General features: G+C 44.1%; 4 protein-coding genes across 4 annotated transcripts; 1 reads left to right on the plus strand and 3 right to left on the minus strand.

The window, feature by feature from the left end:
- Positions 1-510: 510 nt before the first annotated feature.
- spt16 (chromatin-remodeling protein SPT16) lies at positions 511-3899 on the plus strand (the record flags this gene model as incomplete). The annotated part of the gene is made up of 6 exons (XM_056713680.1): positions 511-690; positions 776-860; positions 919-1040; positions 1107-1259; positions 1318-3348; positions 3405-3899. The coding sequence occupies 6 exons, from the start codon at positions 511-513 to the stop codon at positions 3897-3899; spliced, it is 3066 nt and encodes a 1021-aa protein (XP_056567395.1).
- A 437-nt stretch (positions 3900-4336) lies between these two features.
- N7489_007931 (zinc metalloprotease) lies at positions 4337-5324 on the minus strand (the record flags this gene model as incomplete). Its single annotated transcript, XM_056713681.1, has 3 exons — positions 4337-4999; positions 5053-5271; positions 5322-5324. 3 exons carry the CDS (start codon positions 5322-5324, stop codon positions 4337-4339), a joined length of 885 nt encoding a protein of 294 aa, XP_056567396.1.
- Positions 5325-5667: 343 nt separating this feature from the next.
- Positions 5668-7143, minus strand: N7489_007932 (CDC50/LEM3 family protein; the record flags this gene model as incomplete). The annotated part of the gene is made up of 6 exons (XM_056713682.1): positions 5668-5752; positions 5807-5969; positions 6017-6746; positions 6810-6906; positions 6961-6997; positions 7050-7143. 6 exons carry the CDS (start codon positions 7141-7143, stop codon positions 5668-5670), a joined length of 1206 nt encoding a protein of 401 aa, XP_056567397.1.
- Positions 7144-8058: 915 nt separating this feature from the next.
- Positions 8059-9218, minus strand: N7489_007933 (SWIRM domain-containing protein; the record flags this gene model as incomplete). Its single annotated transcript, XM_056713683.1, has 3 exons — positions 8059-8502; positions 8576-8854; positions 8988-9218. The coding sequence occupies 3 exons, from the start codon at positions 9216-9218 to the stop codon at positions 8059-8061; spliced, it is 954 nt and encodes a 317-aa protein (XP_056567398.1).
- Positions 9219-17035: the final 7817 nt, after the last annotated feature.

Raw genomic sequence — 17035 nt, forward strand, 5'->3', positions numbered from 1 at the left:
GCAGGTGATGTGGGCGGGAAAAGACAGCATCACAGGGTGTGATTGCTATCCAATCAAACGATCAAGTGAAAGCTCCCATATGTCATGTTGACTGAAAAATAAAAATCGAAAGAAAGTCAGCGAAAAAGAGATATTTACAAAGGCATGTTTGGATTCAACAAGAGAAGAGAGAGTTGAAAATAGCGCTAGTACAAAAGTGGTAATACTTTGATACGGTAATCGAGAGAGACCTGGAGTGCAACAACGCGCTTTTCGCGTTCACTTTCCCCTAAGCCGTCCCTTTCTATCTTCATCTTTTCTTTCACAGCCCAGCTCTATTGTTGTTTTGTCTCTCATCATCGCAGTGATCGCATTGAGGCTGCGTTCATTTTCCATCTACATTTTTCTTTATCCTCAACAAATTTAACACTCAGGCATACCTCCAAAAGCTCCTACGCTGCTCCATCGAGCTCTTTTGCCATCAACTTAGTCTCTGACTGGAGCATATCTTGCTCGCGTCAGGCCATCAACATGGCTGAGGAGATTGCCATCGACAATAACAACTTTTTCAACCGCCTGTCTAGTTTCTATGCATCATGGAAGGCCGACAAGCGCTCGGGCAATGCCCTCTTTGGCAATGCAGGATCCATGGTCATTCTGATGGGCAAGACCGATGAGGAGAACTCATTCCAAAAGAACAACGCGATGCATGTATGTGAATCATCCTCCAAAGCCCTATCCCCGTCGCATCGAGGCCCGCCAACTTCACGGCATCGTTACTAATGGAACTTGTTAGTTCTGGCTTCTCGGGTATGAATTCCCAGCGACACTGTTTGTTCTCACGACCGAGGCGATTTATGTGGTCACCACGGCCAAGAAAGGTAATTACCAACGCATGGATTTTTGCGCGCCGCATGGCTGATTAAACCAAAATTTAAGCGAAACACCTCGAGCCGCTGAAAGAAGGAAAAATTCCAGTCGAGATTCTGGTCACCACCAAAGACCCCGAATCAAAGACCAAGGCATTTGAGAAATGCTTGGATGTTATCAAGGGCGCAGGGGTGAGCTAGAAAATTACCGTTGAATCACCGGTATGATTTGTCTTCCACTAACCACAACAACCACAGAACAAAGTCGGTACCTTACCCAAAAACGCAGCTTCAGGGCCCTTTGCAGATGAATGGAAACGCGCGTTTTCAGAGATATCGAAAGAAGTGGAGGAAGTTGACATAGCACCTGCGCTCTCAGCTGCTTTTGCGATCAAAGATTCAGATGAATTGGTTGGTTTATCTATGCCAGCGCCTTTAGAGAGTGGTGTTTGCTGATACAGTCTCAAAGGTCTCAATCCGCAATGCTTCCAGAGCCTGCAGTGGCCTTATGTCAGAATACTTCGTTGATGAGATGTCACGTCTGCTCGACGAAGAAAAGAAAATGACCCATAAGGCTCTCGCTGCAAAGGTTGATGCAAAGATTGACGATGCGAAATTTTTCAACAAGCTGGCGCGGCTGCCCTCAGAATTTGATCCTCAGCAAATCGACTGGGCCTACGGGCCTGTAATCCAAAGTGGAGGCGCCTACGATCTCAAGCTCACAGCGACCCCCGACAGTAAAAACCTCGAACCCGGCATCATTTTGTCCAGCTTTGGAATCAGATACAAGACTTACAGTTCCCTCATTGGGCGTACTTACTTGGTCGACCCAACCAAATCACAAGAAGCAAACTACGCCTTACTACTGAGTCTCCATGAAGCAACTATGAAAGAGGTTCGGGATGGTGTGGTCGCCAAGGACCTTTACAACAAGGCACTGAGCCTTGTCCGTTCTAAGAAGCCCGAGCTGGAGGGACACTTTGTCAAGAACGTTGGCGCAGGGATTGGAATCGAGCTCCGGGATGCCAATATGGTCCTCAATGCCAAGAACAACCGCGTCCTGAAAAACGGCATGACGCTATCTATCACGATCGGCCTGACTGATGTGAAGGATCCAGACTCGAAGAATGGCAAGAATGGTGCCTATTCTATGGTCATCACCGATACAGTTCGTGTCGGAGAAAGTGGGCCTCATATTTTCACCAAAGACGCCGGTATTGACATGGACTCGATTTCATTCTATTTCGGGGATGAAGAAGAGCCCGAAAAGCCTGTGAAGGAGAAGAAGGAGACGAAGTCTAGTGCGGCCGCTGGCAGAAATGTCACAAGAACCAAACTTCGTGCCGAAAGACCAACTCAGGTGAATGAGGGAGCTGAAGCTCGTCGTCGAGAGCATCAGAAAGAGCTGGCCTTGAAGAAGACAAAGGAAGGTTTGGATCGGTTCACCGGTACTACAGGAGACGACAATGGGGTGGCACAGAAAAAATTCAAGCGCTTTGAGTCTTACAAGCGAGACAACCAACTGCCTGCCAAGGTCAAAGACCTTACAGTTTACGTCGACCAGAAGACTTCAACCGTGATTGTGCCTATCATGGGCCGACCAGTTCCCTTCCATATCAACACTATAAAGAACGCCAGCAAAAGCGACGAAGGAGAATACGCCTATCTGCGCATCAACTTCCTGTCTCCAGGTCAGGGTGTAGGCCGAAAGGATGACCAGCCCTTTGAGGACTTGTCAGCTCATTTTGTCCGCAACCTCACTCTCCGGTCCAAGGATAATGACCGGCTTGCACGAGTCGCCCAGGATATCACCGAACTTCGCAAGACGGCGTTGAGGCGAGAGCAGGAGAAAAAGGAATTGGAAGACGTTGTTGAGCAGGATAAACTGGTTGAAATTAGGAACCGCCGTCCAGTGAAACTCCCCGACGTCTACCTCAGGCCTCCTTTGGATGGAAAGCGTGTTCCGGGTGAAGTTGAGATTCATCAGAATGGACTTCGGTACCTATCGCCCTTCCGCAATGAGCATGTCGACGTGCTTTTCAGCAACGTGAAGCATCTGTTCTTCCAACCTTGTGCCCATGAATTGATCGTTCTCATCCATGTCCATCTCAAGACGCCTATCATGATCGGAAAGCGCAAGACAAAGGATATTCAATTTTATCGCGAGGCCACGGAAATGCAATTTGATGAGACTGGAAATCGTCGGCGCAAACACCGCTACGGAGATGAGGAAGAATTTGAGGCTGAGCAGGAGGAAAGACGGCGGAGAGCTGCGTTAGACCGCGAGTTCAAAGCCTTTGCCGAGAAGATTGCGGACGCTGGCAAGGATGAGGGTGTCGACGTCGATATCCCATTCAGAGAAATTGGCTTTACCGGCGTTCCAAACCGGTCCAATGTCTTGATTCAACCGACCACGGATGCCCTAGTTCAACTCACCGAACCTCCTTTCACGACCGTCACCTTGAATGAAATCGAGATCGCCCATCTGGAGAGAGTTCAGGTAATGTTTACTGCTTATCACTATTTTGCCGGCTTGGTTTACTAAATCGTGCACAGTTTGGACTCAAAAATTTCGACATGGTCTTCGTTTTCAAGGATTTCCGCCGGGCTCCCGTTCATATTAACACGATTCCTGTCGAGGCACTTGAGGGTGTTAAGGATTGGCTTGATTCTGTTGATATTGCGTTCACCGAGGGTCCGCTCAACCTGAATTGGACCACCATTATGAAAACAGTCGTTAGCGATCCGTACGGCTTCTTTGCCGATGGCGGGTGGTCCTTCTTGTCGGCCGAATCAGACTCGGAGAATGGTTCAGATGAGGAAGAGGAGTCGGCTTTCGAGTTGTCCGATTCGGAGCTAGCAGCTGGAGACGAGAGTTCTGAGGAAGACAGCGAATTTGATGATGATGCGAGTGCCGATGCCAGCGAGGAGGATTTCAGCGGCGACGAGGAGAGTGGTGAGGACTGGGACGCACTCGAGGAAAAGGCGAAACGTAAAGACAAGGAGACCGACCATGGTGACAATGACCGCGGAATCAAACGCAAGCGCTAATTGACCATTTCGTTGCCGCTGGAGGAATCATAACGGCTTTTCTTTTTTTTTGCTTCCTTTCTTGCATTTTGTGTTTCAATCTATGGGCCAGGTAAGTTTGGGCTACGTACGCCTTGTATCTCTTGATTGGCCTTTCAAATTATTGTACGATTCGACTCGGGCCCACGGTGGATGAGAAATCAGAGGAAGACACATCTATGGTGTTGGTTGGGAGGAAACTAGTCTCTTAACGTCTCTTAACTGTACTGTATCCAAAATATTCACGCATGATATTCGTTCAACGGATCTTTTAGAATGTAGCATTTCTCTAAATCGCAGCAACCAACTAACTTAGCTGGCTGGTTTGGTTCTGACCTTGCGGTCTCCCGGGTGTACATATGGCTGCGAATGGACTCCATAGCGAGCTTGCATTGGACTTATTGCTAGTCACTTTCCCGCTATTTCCCTTCACGCATAGACATCCAAATACTCCGCATGCGCTCTCCTTGTCCGGGCGTGAAGCGCTCATAGCATACATCAGATGAATAGTCCATGAAGTTGTGGACCGCGTCCAGCCCAGGGGAGTCCGGACACGAATCCTTCTGCTCAGGGCACCCATCAGTCGGGGTGGATTGCTGTGGCGTGTCACTTATGTGGTCGCCAGCATTATCCGCTGAGCAAGATTCCCCCTGGAATGTGTGCAAAAGGCCATTCCAGTGTCCAATCTCATGAATGGCAGTTCCACCTCGATTATAGAGATCCAGGGAGCCACCGGGCATTGTGTTGGCCAAAATATTGCAGCCATCCTTGACATAGTGAGAAGCCGGGCTACTGGCATTGACACTCGGGTCGGGCAAGGTGCAGAATCCCAGAACGCTTGATGCCAAGTCATTATTGGTAACTGCACCCCTGTACCCGAGAGCGCGTCCTGCTTGTCCAGGCGAGGCTTTAAGATTGGTTTGGAAGTAAACGTTCAATGTTCGGTAGCTCCCTTTTCGAAGGGCCGTTTTCATCGCCGTATCATCCGCATTACTTGCCCATTTATCATTGACATGACGAGTCACACCTTGCAATTGGTAGGAAATGCCAGAATCTGCATAAGATTGTTGTAGAATAGAAAGCTACAGGCAGAATGTTAGCACCGAGATACCAGTCGAAAAAGGAAGCGACTGACTTGGGAATTGATCATATCATCAGTGACCTGGGTGGACTCCGACTTGCTGCTGATTATGTGGAACCAGGTCTCGATCTCAATTGGAGCCTCCCTGGCCTGCGAACCAGCAGGATTGGCTTCATCCGACTGGAGGCGCGCTACTTCATGCAAGAAATCTGCACCGGGATCTTCAGTAGCACAGGTGCCTCTTTTCTGGAGGGCGAAGGGGCTGCACCGAACCTGCAGGAAAAGGGTAACAAGGACGACGAGTTGAAAAAAGAGTGACAGACCATGGTGTTAAGAAGCCCTGGTTTTGATACCCCCTTCACACCTGTTCCAAAAGAGAGAAAAACGAAAGGAATGGATGATGAATCAAAGAATCATCAGAATCATCAATCTCGAGATTGACCAGTATCCGGGGGTATGCTATCATATAACCCGTCCGATAAAGAATGCTGCGTCATGCGGGAATGCATGTCTTGAGCAAGGGGCACGGGCATGTAAAGGATCGGAGAAAATGGAACAATTGGTATGTCGGAAATTCGAGGATGAGGTCATTGAGCACAGGGGTTATTTACAGGGCATATTGAAACAGAAAGAAACAACGCCAAAAAAACAAATGTGAGAGGAAGATATCTACGGGGCATTATCGCGTCCCGTGGCGATGGCAGTGCTTGGTTGATTGGAATCCCAAGTGAGATAGGTGTGATCGCCAAGTTTTCTAGTAAGGAGGTTAGGTGTCTGCTGTCTACCACGAAGAAAGGGAAAATCATACCTCGGACGCACCAAGTGCGCAATAGTAAACAAAGCCCCGAGGACAACGCAGATTCCACCAACAACCACATAGGCGATTCCCATAAAGGGGTTCTTGCCTCCAAGCACTGTTCGAGTGGATATCAAGATGGACTTGGTTCCATCATATTCGGTGACATTGAAACCTGAACAGTTTAGTAAAATATGGATAAGAGGTAGTAGTAACACATACGATCAACAATCTCAATGGAATATTTCGCAGCAGGCATGGCATGGGTATCGTTACGGCGGGAAAGTTTGCTGAACGATGGCAAACCAGCCGTTCTCATCCAGACCATGAACGCTTCGTTTTCATGTAAATTGGGATCCTCTTTATAGACCCCATCCTGGCTGGCCCAGACCCAGTTTGGCGGTGGGAGTACTTCATCCATCTTGTACTTTGTCCCCTTGATGAGTTCCTTGTCACTGTCCCAGGCGATGCCTTTAGTGGTCATTTCATAGTATTGCTTTTCATTCTCGGATGCATTCGGGTCTAGGATTCGAGGCATCCCAATTGTGTCGTTGAAGAATGAGTTTGCAATCAGTCCGCATGGATAGTAGACCTTCTTAGCCGTCTCGTTGACCGCTAATGGGTCACATGCGCCACCCTTGATCGTATTGTAAGAGACAGCATCTCCCTTCAGCTGATTCAAATCGAGCGACTGAACATATCGGCGATGGTTCTGATAGAAGTTGGTGAGGCGGTAATACATGAAAACCGGTGCTGGAAGCTCGTTGGGAACCTCAAAAAGAAGAGTGCAAGTAACGGTGCCCGAATCAGACTCATTGATGGACTTGCGCCAGGTGGGTGCCGATATGGATTTAGAAGATTTGAAGGTCGCCGAATAGTGAGGAACGGAAGCATAGCTGTCAGTCGGTGCCTTGCTAGAGCAGTCGGAGTAATCGATGGAAATTTCTTGGACCTAGGGCATACGGCCGTCAGAAGCTGTTCGATCAAGCACACAAAGGTATGAAACGAGACATACTAGAGAGCTTGCCCACAGGAGAACACCGCCAATGGGGGCGAAGATAACACCAACAATGAAGAACAGAGGCAGAACGCTTTTAGGGGTTAAGATTGGTCTAGTGGAAGGTTAGCACAGTCTAGAAGCAGATATACAGGAATCGCAATCTCACTGCCATGCTTTCAATCTTTGCTGGCGAAAAGCAGTATCTGGTGGAGACAAATTAGTCGTGGTCAAAAGGGTTGATGAGAAAGAACATACTGGCTGGTCGGCGAGACTTTGGTTTCTTGTCGCTATCCTCCCTTGCACGCTCCTGTTCCTCGATGGACTCAGCACGAGTCACCTCCTGAGACATGGCTTTTGACCAATATGAATTCAAAGAGGAAATTGGATGATCCAGATTGGAGTGAAGCGGAAGATGATACAAGGGATACGTCAAAAAAAGGTGGCGCCCGGCTGCCGGAGGATTACGATTGCGCCCCACCGCTTTCCAAGGTTATTTTGTGTTTTAATTAGAAACATATCATCAACTAACCTTAACATATAGTAACGGAGTACTAAGTACATATGTATTAATTATTAGATATTGATCTATTGTGTTTACAGGGAAATCCTTTTACACATTTGGCGCAATTTCATGCCAGTTTCAAACCAATTCCATTGTGATGTAGGAGAACCATATCTGGTCAGGGTATCAAGCCTTATCCTATGTGCTATTGCCCTTCTGAAAAAAAAAAAGAGGGGGGAAGAGAACGGGGAAGCAGTAGAGTTCAATCGCAAAGGAAACACCCGTGGCTAACCAAGCCTGTCATTCTAGACACAAAGCAAAACTGAAGCGAAGCACCCAAACGCCATAGCCGGCAACCGAAGTTGGAAAGAATCAAAGCCCATGGGGGTTGTATGCAAAAAAGAGGCAAAAAGAGGCAAAAACCAAAAAAGGGGGGAATCTCAAAAGGAAAGAATGTGTCATGATGAGTCGTAAAAGCGAAATAACAATTGAAAAAGGTAACCGAAAGGTCAAGATGCAAGATGGGTTGATCCTGGGGACACTCAAATATTCGTCTTGATCAGGTGCAGAGAGCTGTCAGCACTCAAATCCGGATTAATAGTCGAGGGTTGTATTGCACAGTGGTAAGACACTTGAGGTGGAGGGTCAGTTATTGGAAACGGTATCTTTGATGGCTCGGCCGGTGAGCGGGAGACAACACACAGGCTGTGGTAGACTGGCAGCATCATTATCCGCAGTACCATCAACACGTAACCCGCGATATCATGTTAAATATTGATGGAAATATTCAGGTTTAAACCAACCCACACGTTCGTAAGCGGTCCAAAGTTTGCTGGCTTTATTGACATCGATCTTGCAAGCCTGTTGGGCATCCGTCTTGCGAAACTCTTTGCCTACACCAAGGGCTCGAACCCGAGCTTCGAAGATCCGACGCTTGCTGCATAGGTAGGTCGCACATGAAAGTCTCAGCGTAGAGGCGAGATTGAGCTCAGCGGGACTGAGAATATTTCTGTCTGGGTCATTGCTCAAATCCAACATCTGCCCCTTCCAATCGGCCTTCAATGCTTTGGCATTACTGCCTAGCGTTTCTGTCGGGGGCGAATAATCCTTGAGTGAGTGATAATCGGTGTCATCGCGATTCGTGCCCAAGGCTCGCGGTTTGGTAAGTGGGGTTTGGGGGGGTTCAAAGTTGTCAAACACCTGCTGCTTGGGTGTGGATTTAGGGGGTGCGTTTGACCCGGGTTCGCTGCACCCGCGGTTGAGTTCCTAATCGTTTCACCGGGGCAGGGGCAATCTTCTTCAATTTGGATTCGTAATCTCTTGGACGGTAGCGGTTCATCATGGCCATTTGGCGCTCTAGCGTCTCCCGCTCCTCTCGGGCCCAAGCACCCGGGTTGCGATTGTACTGGGTCGAAACAATAGGAACACAGGAGAGCGCCAGGAGATATTCATCTCGTGTGGGTTTGTTCAACTTATTGCGAAAGATTGCCATATGAGAATTCATGTGCTCTTCCACAAGTGCCTCTGCAGATGGAGGGTGGACGGGCCCGAACAGCGGCTCATCCGTAGCAACGTCAGTAACGGAATCTTGATGGGGGAAAAGGACAGGATCCCTAGGGGATCCCAAATCCCCTTTCAATTTGGTCCGAGGCGTGGGAGTTGTTCTTCTTGTTCCCTGTGTAGGGAGTCACAGGTGGCGATGGGAGGTCCATCTCTGACTGGGTTCGTTTCCGATCAGCTGAGATGGGTGGAAGCTGTATGTCACGAGTTGAAGAGTCTCGAGGCTTTGCAAACGGCGAAAGCGAGGCTGGAAAGCTCTCGAGAGGCTTGGTCTCCGGGGGTGACATGAGGCTAGAAACAGAAGGGAGGCGATGCATAGTGGACGGCTGTTTAGCTGGCTGCCAGCCAGCAGACGAAGTCATTCCGGATTAAATACCGTTTGGGCCAACGGTAATTGGGCAATAAGAGGTTAAAGTAGTCAATGGTGTCCAGGGCTATGGTTTCGGGGAAGAGAATTTGGGGGGATGAATACACCAGAGAGTGGAAAGATGGATGGCGAAAGCTGATGGCAAGTGTTTATGGAACTCAATGGAAGTTGAATCACCAGGCAAAACGGGTGATTTGTCAGGTCTACCCTCTTTGTCTCTCTTGAGTGGCGATAAGCCAATATGACCTAAGTCTCGGCGTTAAGGCTCCAATGGCCGAATGAGTCAATTTGATGAAGAGGGTAATGGTCCATCGAGCGAGAATGGACCAAATGGAGATAAAAAGGATAAAGTGGAAAAGAAGAGAGGAAGAGAAAAGGGAAAGTTGAAGGGAATATTGGAAACTGTGAGTCAGTTTGGGGCTGAGGGTGTGATGATAAACTGCGGGGTGGCGCTTAATGGAGATTCCGAGTTTCTCCAGGGGTCTCATGAGACCAATGGACTGACTGTAAAAGGGTTAGTAGGGCATCAGAGCGCAAAAAGGGGGGGAATCTGAGGGGAAAAAGGATGTTTGGGCGTCATTTGGGAAGAACCAGCTGATCTCATCATTTGGTTACTTACTCCATACTCCGGTTCTGAGGTAATGATACATACGAAGGTAATTTTTGGTTTGTATCCGGTACTTCACAAGGTAGGTATTATGTAGGTATTATATTACTTTTATTACTTTTAGTATATACACATATCTGTATATGTACCTAAATGGTTTAGTATATCTATGCCCAATCTTTCAAGCGACTAATACAAGTGTAAAGTTCTGGTAACTTTTCGGATTTAATTTGTATGGGCACTTTCCTTTACCTCCTTTCCTGCCTAAAGTCCACATGTGACAACATCCCATGCGGGCAATCACCTAATAGGATCAGCCGCAGGAAAGGCGAGCCAATCATTTCATGGCATTGACCCTCTGTACCATGTGATCTATTGGTGTAGATCCTTATCTTTGATTTCTTTGCTTGTGCTTTTGCTTTGCTTCTGCTTCTGCTTTTGCTTTTGCTTTTGCTGTTCCGCTTCGCTTTTGGCAATATCCAACTTTTCCTTTTGTTTTTCTTTCTTCTTATCAAGTGAGACCTTGGGTGACTGGAGTCTGACTCATCTGTCTTCCAAATGTTGGAACCTTCCAAGGTTGAGTCATAGGTTGAATGGCTGCCTGCGCTAGGCGCCTATGCTATTTCCTTTCTCCATATAGGAGTGACGTCATCATACACCTACGGACAATCGCAGAGCCGCTGTTGTCATTTGCATTATCAGCCACAAAACCTATACTCCCTGAGGCCAGGAACAAGGCATCCATTCTTGGCGCGGGCCTCTGGGCACGAATCCCACTTGTTTGGATATGGTACTAGCTAGTCGATGAGGTTATCAAGTACTATATATAACACGTAGGATTGAAGAATACAGTAGGACCTCAGAACTATTAGGCTGAACCTTTGTGTCAACTAGCAATATGAACCCACTAGACTTATGATAATTAACCTTGGTTTTTGTTATGGTCTAACCGGCCCCACAATTTTTTTACCAAAAATACGGACCCTCGTAAGTGAGGGTCTGCCACCCATATAAAAAGGATTATATAAATAGTAAATTCTTTTTAAATCTACTATCCTTATATTGATCATCCACCACCCCACTAACTATACCTTAAACCAATAAAGAAATCGATTTATAGGTTAAGAAAGTAATAGAGTCTCTCTCCTAGCAATCTAAACCTAATATTATAAAAACTACGCGAGAATTCGCGTTCCCTAATAGCCGGCTCCGAAGAAGATAGAAAGGTAGAAAAACGCTTTTTAAACGATAACCTAACGGTAGGAAGCTTACTACTATATAAGAGGGAGCTTTATATAAATATATCGAATACTTCGATACGGTCGGAGCTTCGATAAATCATAGAAATGCTACGATGCTAATCAAATGGAGAAAGTATCGTATATATTAAAATGGACAGAGTGTGACGATCTGCATTATCACATGTCAGATGATAGATTAGTTTCCTTGGTTGTTTGCTCTTCTTGATTGTTTGCTAGTTTAGCGAGAGAGGATAGAGTTTGCATCGTTTGTATAGTCTGGTTAGATTAAGCTCTCGAGCTCGCCAGACTTTGCTTGCTTTCCTTCTTTCTTCTCTTTAGTTACTTGAACAATAGCACTCTCTTGCTTTGCTTATGCTTTGCCTGTAGACCTGGCTGGTCACATTTAACTAAAGACCCTGTCTGCAAAGTCCTGTATGTCAGTATCGGCAGTTTCGTACAGCTGTATAGAAGACTCATTGAGAGAACCTTCTCGGCTCGAAGCACTTTTTCTCTTTATGGACAGCTTGGTAGCGTGACTCCGGTGCGTATGAGAAGAGACTAGGCTGCTCCGGGACATTTAGTAAGCTGAGAGCGAGAGACTATCTGGACCCTTCCATCAAGACTCCACCCCCGGATTTCCTCCCCGGATTTTTCTTCACTTCTCCACTTCCTAGGCATAAGGTACTAGTGCAATTTTTTTTTCACCTTGCTTCCTTACCTGATCTTCGTCAAAATGGATCATTATCAAATTCAACAGCTTCGTGAAGAGCTTTTTATAGAGCTTCGTGTAGAATTTTCATCTACTATCGACAACCTTCGTGATAAAATTCAGAGCCTTCAGCTCTCTCTCTAGTAAGCTCTTTCCGTATAAGCTTCACCTTCCGTATAACCCTCTTTATCTTCGTCTAAAAGGCCAAAATCCTCCCTCCCCGATCCCGAGAAGTTTACTGGTCTTGTAGTGAAATACGATACGTGGGATGCCTCTATCCGTGCTAAGCTCGCTATCGACGGACCCGCTATAGGAGATTCTATAGCTTAGTTTTACTACGTCTACCTTAATCTCGCTAGCTAAATTTAGGCTATAGTTCTTCCTTAGCTCTCCGCCGCGCGTGATTCCGGTATTTACGACTATAATATAATTCTCGACTCCCTTCGCTATATATACGATAATCCTAATAAGATTTAAGAAGTAGAGGACCGTCTCCTTTCGATTAAGTAGTCTCCCGATAAATCCCTCGCTACCTATATCGCTAAGTTTGAGCGTGTTCTTTACGAAGTAAAAGGATAGGAATGGCCCGAAGTCATAAAGATCTCCACTTTCCGTAAAGGTCTTTAAAGCTCACTTCGAAACCGCCTTTCGTAGTAATTGAACCTTCCCCGTATATACACCGAGTTTATTAGTGTCGTATAGTAGCTCGCCGGTTACACCTTCTCTACTAACACCTCGCATTCGAATCAGGGCGCGTATACGAATAGCTCTTCGAATACGAACTATAACACCGATCGGATAGATTTATTAGCTCTCGAAACGGGTGACACTTTTGATTATAAAGCCGCTATAGCTAGTCTTCGTACATCTAGGGACTAGATAGAATTTCATAAGGGGGTTATATAACGATCTACATTATCATATGTCAGATGATAGATTAGTTTCCTTGGTTGTTTGCTCTTCTTAATTGTTTGCTAGTTTAGCGAGAGAGGACAGAGTTTGCATCGTTTGTATAGTCTGGTTAGATTAAGCTCTCGAGCTCGCCAGACTTTGCTTGCTTTCCTTCTTTCTTCTCTGTCTTTAGTTACTTGAAGAATAGCACTCTCTTGCTTTGCTTATACTTTGCCTGTAGACCTGGCTGGTCACACAGAGAGGGAAAAGAAGAGACTAAAGGTGAGAGGCTGTCTAGAACTATCTACCTATAGTAGTATCACGTGATATCACGTGATCCACCTAATATCCCCCTTATAGACCTAACTATATCTCTATATAAAACCTATCTTATACGTATAATATCGAAAAACTCTATATTATTATAGTTATAAATCTAGACTATACTAAGTAGATTAGTAAAGGTCTTAAATTGCTCTTTACCTAGAGCTTTCGTAAAGCCGTTAGCTATATTTTTCTTAGTATTAATACGTTTAATATTAATATAACCTTATATAACTACGTCTTTAACGAAAAAGTATCGAAGTGTTAGCTATCGATTTACTAACTTTCCTCCCTTTTTAGAGAGAAGAAGCTAGGAATTAATATTATCCGTATAGATTTTAGGATAATAGAGCGGAAGTTAGAATAAATTAGCGACTTTCTTTAGCTATATAGTATCCCTATATAGTTAATTAAAAGCGCACTACTTAGTAATAGTAGTTAAATTCGCTATTATTATCTATTTCTTAGTAGCCTATATAATAGGTAAACTAGCTAGATACTATACCGAACCCTTAGTTAATTTACTAACTTCCTAATTAGTATAGGCCGTATTAGTATATATATAAGAACGGAGTTTATTAGTCCTACTAAAAACGATAGTAAGGTCTAGGTAACTATAGAGATACTTAATAATATAGGGGATTGTTAACGGCACCCCCCCCTTAGATCCTCACACCCCCCTTTGGATCCTCGCACCCCCCTTTGGATCATAGCAACCCCCCCCTGCCTGGGAATTAAGGAATCCACCCCACCGCCTTCCTAATCAGGTGCGACTCTAGATTTTACTATATAATTCTGCTAGTGTAGAGTTTTCTACTATATAATTCTGCCACCACTATAGGAATTCCGGTTTATATAGTAAAAAAACATACATTTTGATTAGAAGAAATTGTATATTCTTATTAAATTAAGCATTAGTATACTTATATAGGTTAAATATGCTTCTTAACTAGGTCCCCGCGCGCGTTTCCGGCCCCTTTCACGTCTATATTCACGTCTTACGACTTAGTGCTAGCCTCGGTGCTAGGTATAGTACTAGCCTCGGTGCTAGCCTTAGTGCTAGCCTCGGTGCTAGCCTTAGTGCTAGCCTTAGTGCTAGATATAGTGCTAGGTATAGTACTAGCCTCGGTGCTAGCCTTAGTGCTAGCCTTAGTGCTAGTCTTAGTGCTAGGTATAGTGCTAGATATAGTGCTAGGGATAACGAAGGGTGCTAGGTATACTAGGTATAGGTGCTAACAAAAGTGACTTATTTTTACTATATATTTATATATAAATTGTAGGTATCTACTATCGTCTAATAGTGTTAGGGGAGTTTAACACGAAGGCGGTGTGAAACCTTAAAGGGCGGTGAGGAATGCGGTAGGAAGGTGTAGGTGTCGAGGTAAATACGGTGCCCGAATTAGGAAGGCGGTAGGGTATACACCTTAATATTCAGGTAGGGGGGGGTGCCATGATCCAAAGGGGGGTGCGAGGATCCAAAGGGGGGTGTGAGGATCTAAGGGGGGGTGCCGTTAACAATCCCCTATATTTATTAATTTAGCCTATTTAGTAAAAACCGAGAATTCCGTCCCGCCGTTAATTCTCTATTCCTATAGCTAGTATCCCATTTTCTAGCGTATTTCTTCGGTAAATTTCTAGAGAACTAGGGATATATCCGCTTTAGTAATAAGATATAGTATAAGACGGTATCTAGTTATATCGTCTATAATAATTATAATATAGTTTCTATTAAATTTGCTAGTATTAGATTTCGTATCTAGATTAAATCTAGGGGGTGATATAGGCTATAGATTAATATAAAATATATAGCCTACTCTAGTTACTCTCGCTTATTAGGAGTGAGATATAATCCGCTTTAATTTACCGAGTCTATATACTTCGTAGTTATATCCTTCGTCGTCCTAGTGCAGGTTATAGCCTAGGTCCGCTTAGTTAATTTTTATAGTATAACTACTAGTATAACCTAGCCGTTAGTATATAAGCTCTATAGAAATAAGAGCTACACCGAGAGCTAGGGAAACGAGCTATAGAAATAGGATATATTAGTATATTCTAGTATAGCTAATAAGCTTATCGTATTTATCGTATAAAGCTCCGGTCTTACTATTCCACTAGATTCCTAGCTATTTTTCGGCGGTCCTAAGTAAAAATATATTATATTATCTACCCTTTTTATAAATATAGTGTATACTAATTTAATAGTAAACTAGTGTTATCTAGATAGCTACTTCCTAAGCTATATATATAATATTATCTCTAATATAGAGCGTTAAATTAATAATACTATAAGTATCCGCTTTAACTTTCTTATTACCGGAAGTCTACTATTTATATTCCTAGCTAGCTATATAAGCCTATATAGTAGAAAACGTAGTTTTATCACTATAAATATACTCCGAAGCGCTAGTATCTAAAACTGTTGAGGCTACGAAGGAGGACTGCTAGTGAGATGAACTAGCATAGAGGGGAAAATCGGGAAGAAGATGCGTACTATGAATCTATGGAAAAACAGGCTGTATATCAAGCCTGTACTAACAAAGGAATGGCAAACTGACAAAGCAAAAGCTCAGTCTGCACAAAGGGACAAAGGCATAAAGACATACCATACCATGCATGTCAACACACCCCCCCAGACTGAGCATTAAAAGTAAAAATCAATCTGGTTTGCATAGTAAAAATCATAGTAAAAATCATCAATTTAGTCTGTCATTTCCTTCTTACTCACCAGCAGTTTTCGAATCCTTTCGAAGTCGACCTTTGGTAGTGCTTTTATTAATGCATCTGCCGGGTTTTCCTTGCTATCGATGAGCTGGATATCGATCTGCTTCGTCTTTATAGTATGTTTCATAAATTGATATTTGACATCTACCCACTTAGTTCCTTTATTGTAGGAGTCCTTCTTGAGAATGGCAACGGTATTGTCGCTATCTGTATAAATTAGAATTGGCTTTATATTATATAGTAAACGGAGCTGGAGAAGGATCTTTTTTAAATAGAGCGCTTCTTATATAGCTCTATTAAGAGTAATGTATTCGGCGATAGTGCTTCCTATCGCCATAATGTCTTATTTCCGTGAGCTCTATAAAACTGGCGCTCTAGTATAGTAAAAGATATATGCTTCGGTTGATTTCCTATCTTCGTAGTCGTTAAATGACGAATTAGTATAGCTAATTAGCTAGTTATTACTTTTATTAGAATCTGTAAGTCGTATTCTATAGTTCGGTACGCCTTTTAAATAGCGTAGTAACTAGGAGAGAGCTTATAAATCCTCCTTCCTAGGGTTAGTAGTTCGCCGTTATAATCTGTTTATAGCGAAAGCAATATCGGGTCTTATATGTATACCTAACTAGGTAACCTTACTAATATCTTCTCTAAAAGCTACTTTTTCGGAGGAAGAGACTATAGAAGAGACTATTACTTTATCGTCTCTTCGTATCTCTGATGAAAAGATTGTCTCCGAGGAAGAGACCGTTATAGAGAAAGGCGGTTAGTAAGATAACTTTATATGTAGGTATATTAAAGAAACCTTACCTAGACTCGCTATCTATAATAGATCTTCTAGATATATATCTTAGTCGATAAAAATTGTTAATAAAGAAGAAGAAACTTTATTAGATAGAGATCTAGTTAAGCTGCTTCCTAGGAACCTTATAGGTTCACTAACTACCTTGATTTTAAAGGTGATATTGTCTTTAAACCATTAGATTTGTCGTCTATCTAAAGTAGCGCTTAATATATCGTTAATATAGAGCAAAAGCTAGAGATCTCTCTCTCTCTATAGGTGAAAATATACCTTTTATCCGGAAGCTCTTTAAAACCTAGTCTTTTTAGCTCTTCTTTTAGCGTTTCGTACTACAGATTTGCTGATTGTCGAAGTCCGTATAATACTTGCTTTAGTATACAGACTTTGCTAGATTCTGATTAGTCTAGCCGGAAAGGGGATTTAGACGTCGAAGAAGGAATGTCTTTCTAGTAGTATCCGGTTAGTGGTCTTATAAAAATGCACCTCTTATCAATAAGTGTATTAAGATATATAGTGG

This window comes from Penicillium chrysogenum, assembly GCF_028827035.1.
Source record: "Penicillium chrysogenum strain IBT 35668 chromosome Unknown utg000004l_segment0_segment0, whole genome shotgun sequence".
Taxonomy (NCBI): domain Eukaryota; kingdom Fungi; phylum Ascomycota; class Eurotiomycetes; order Eurotiales; family Aspergillaceae; genus Penicillium; species Penicillium chrysogenum.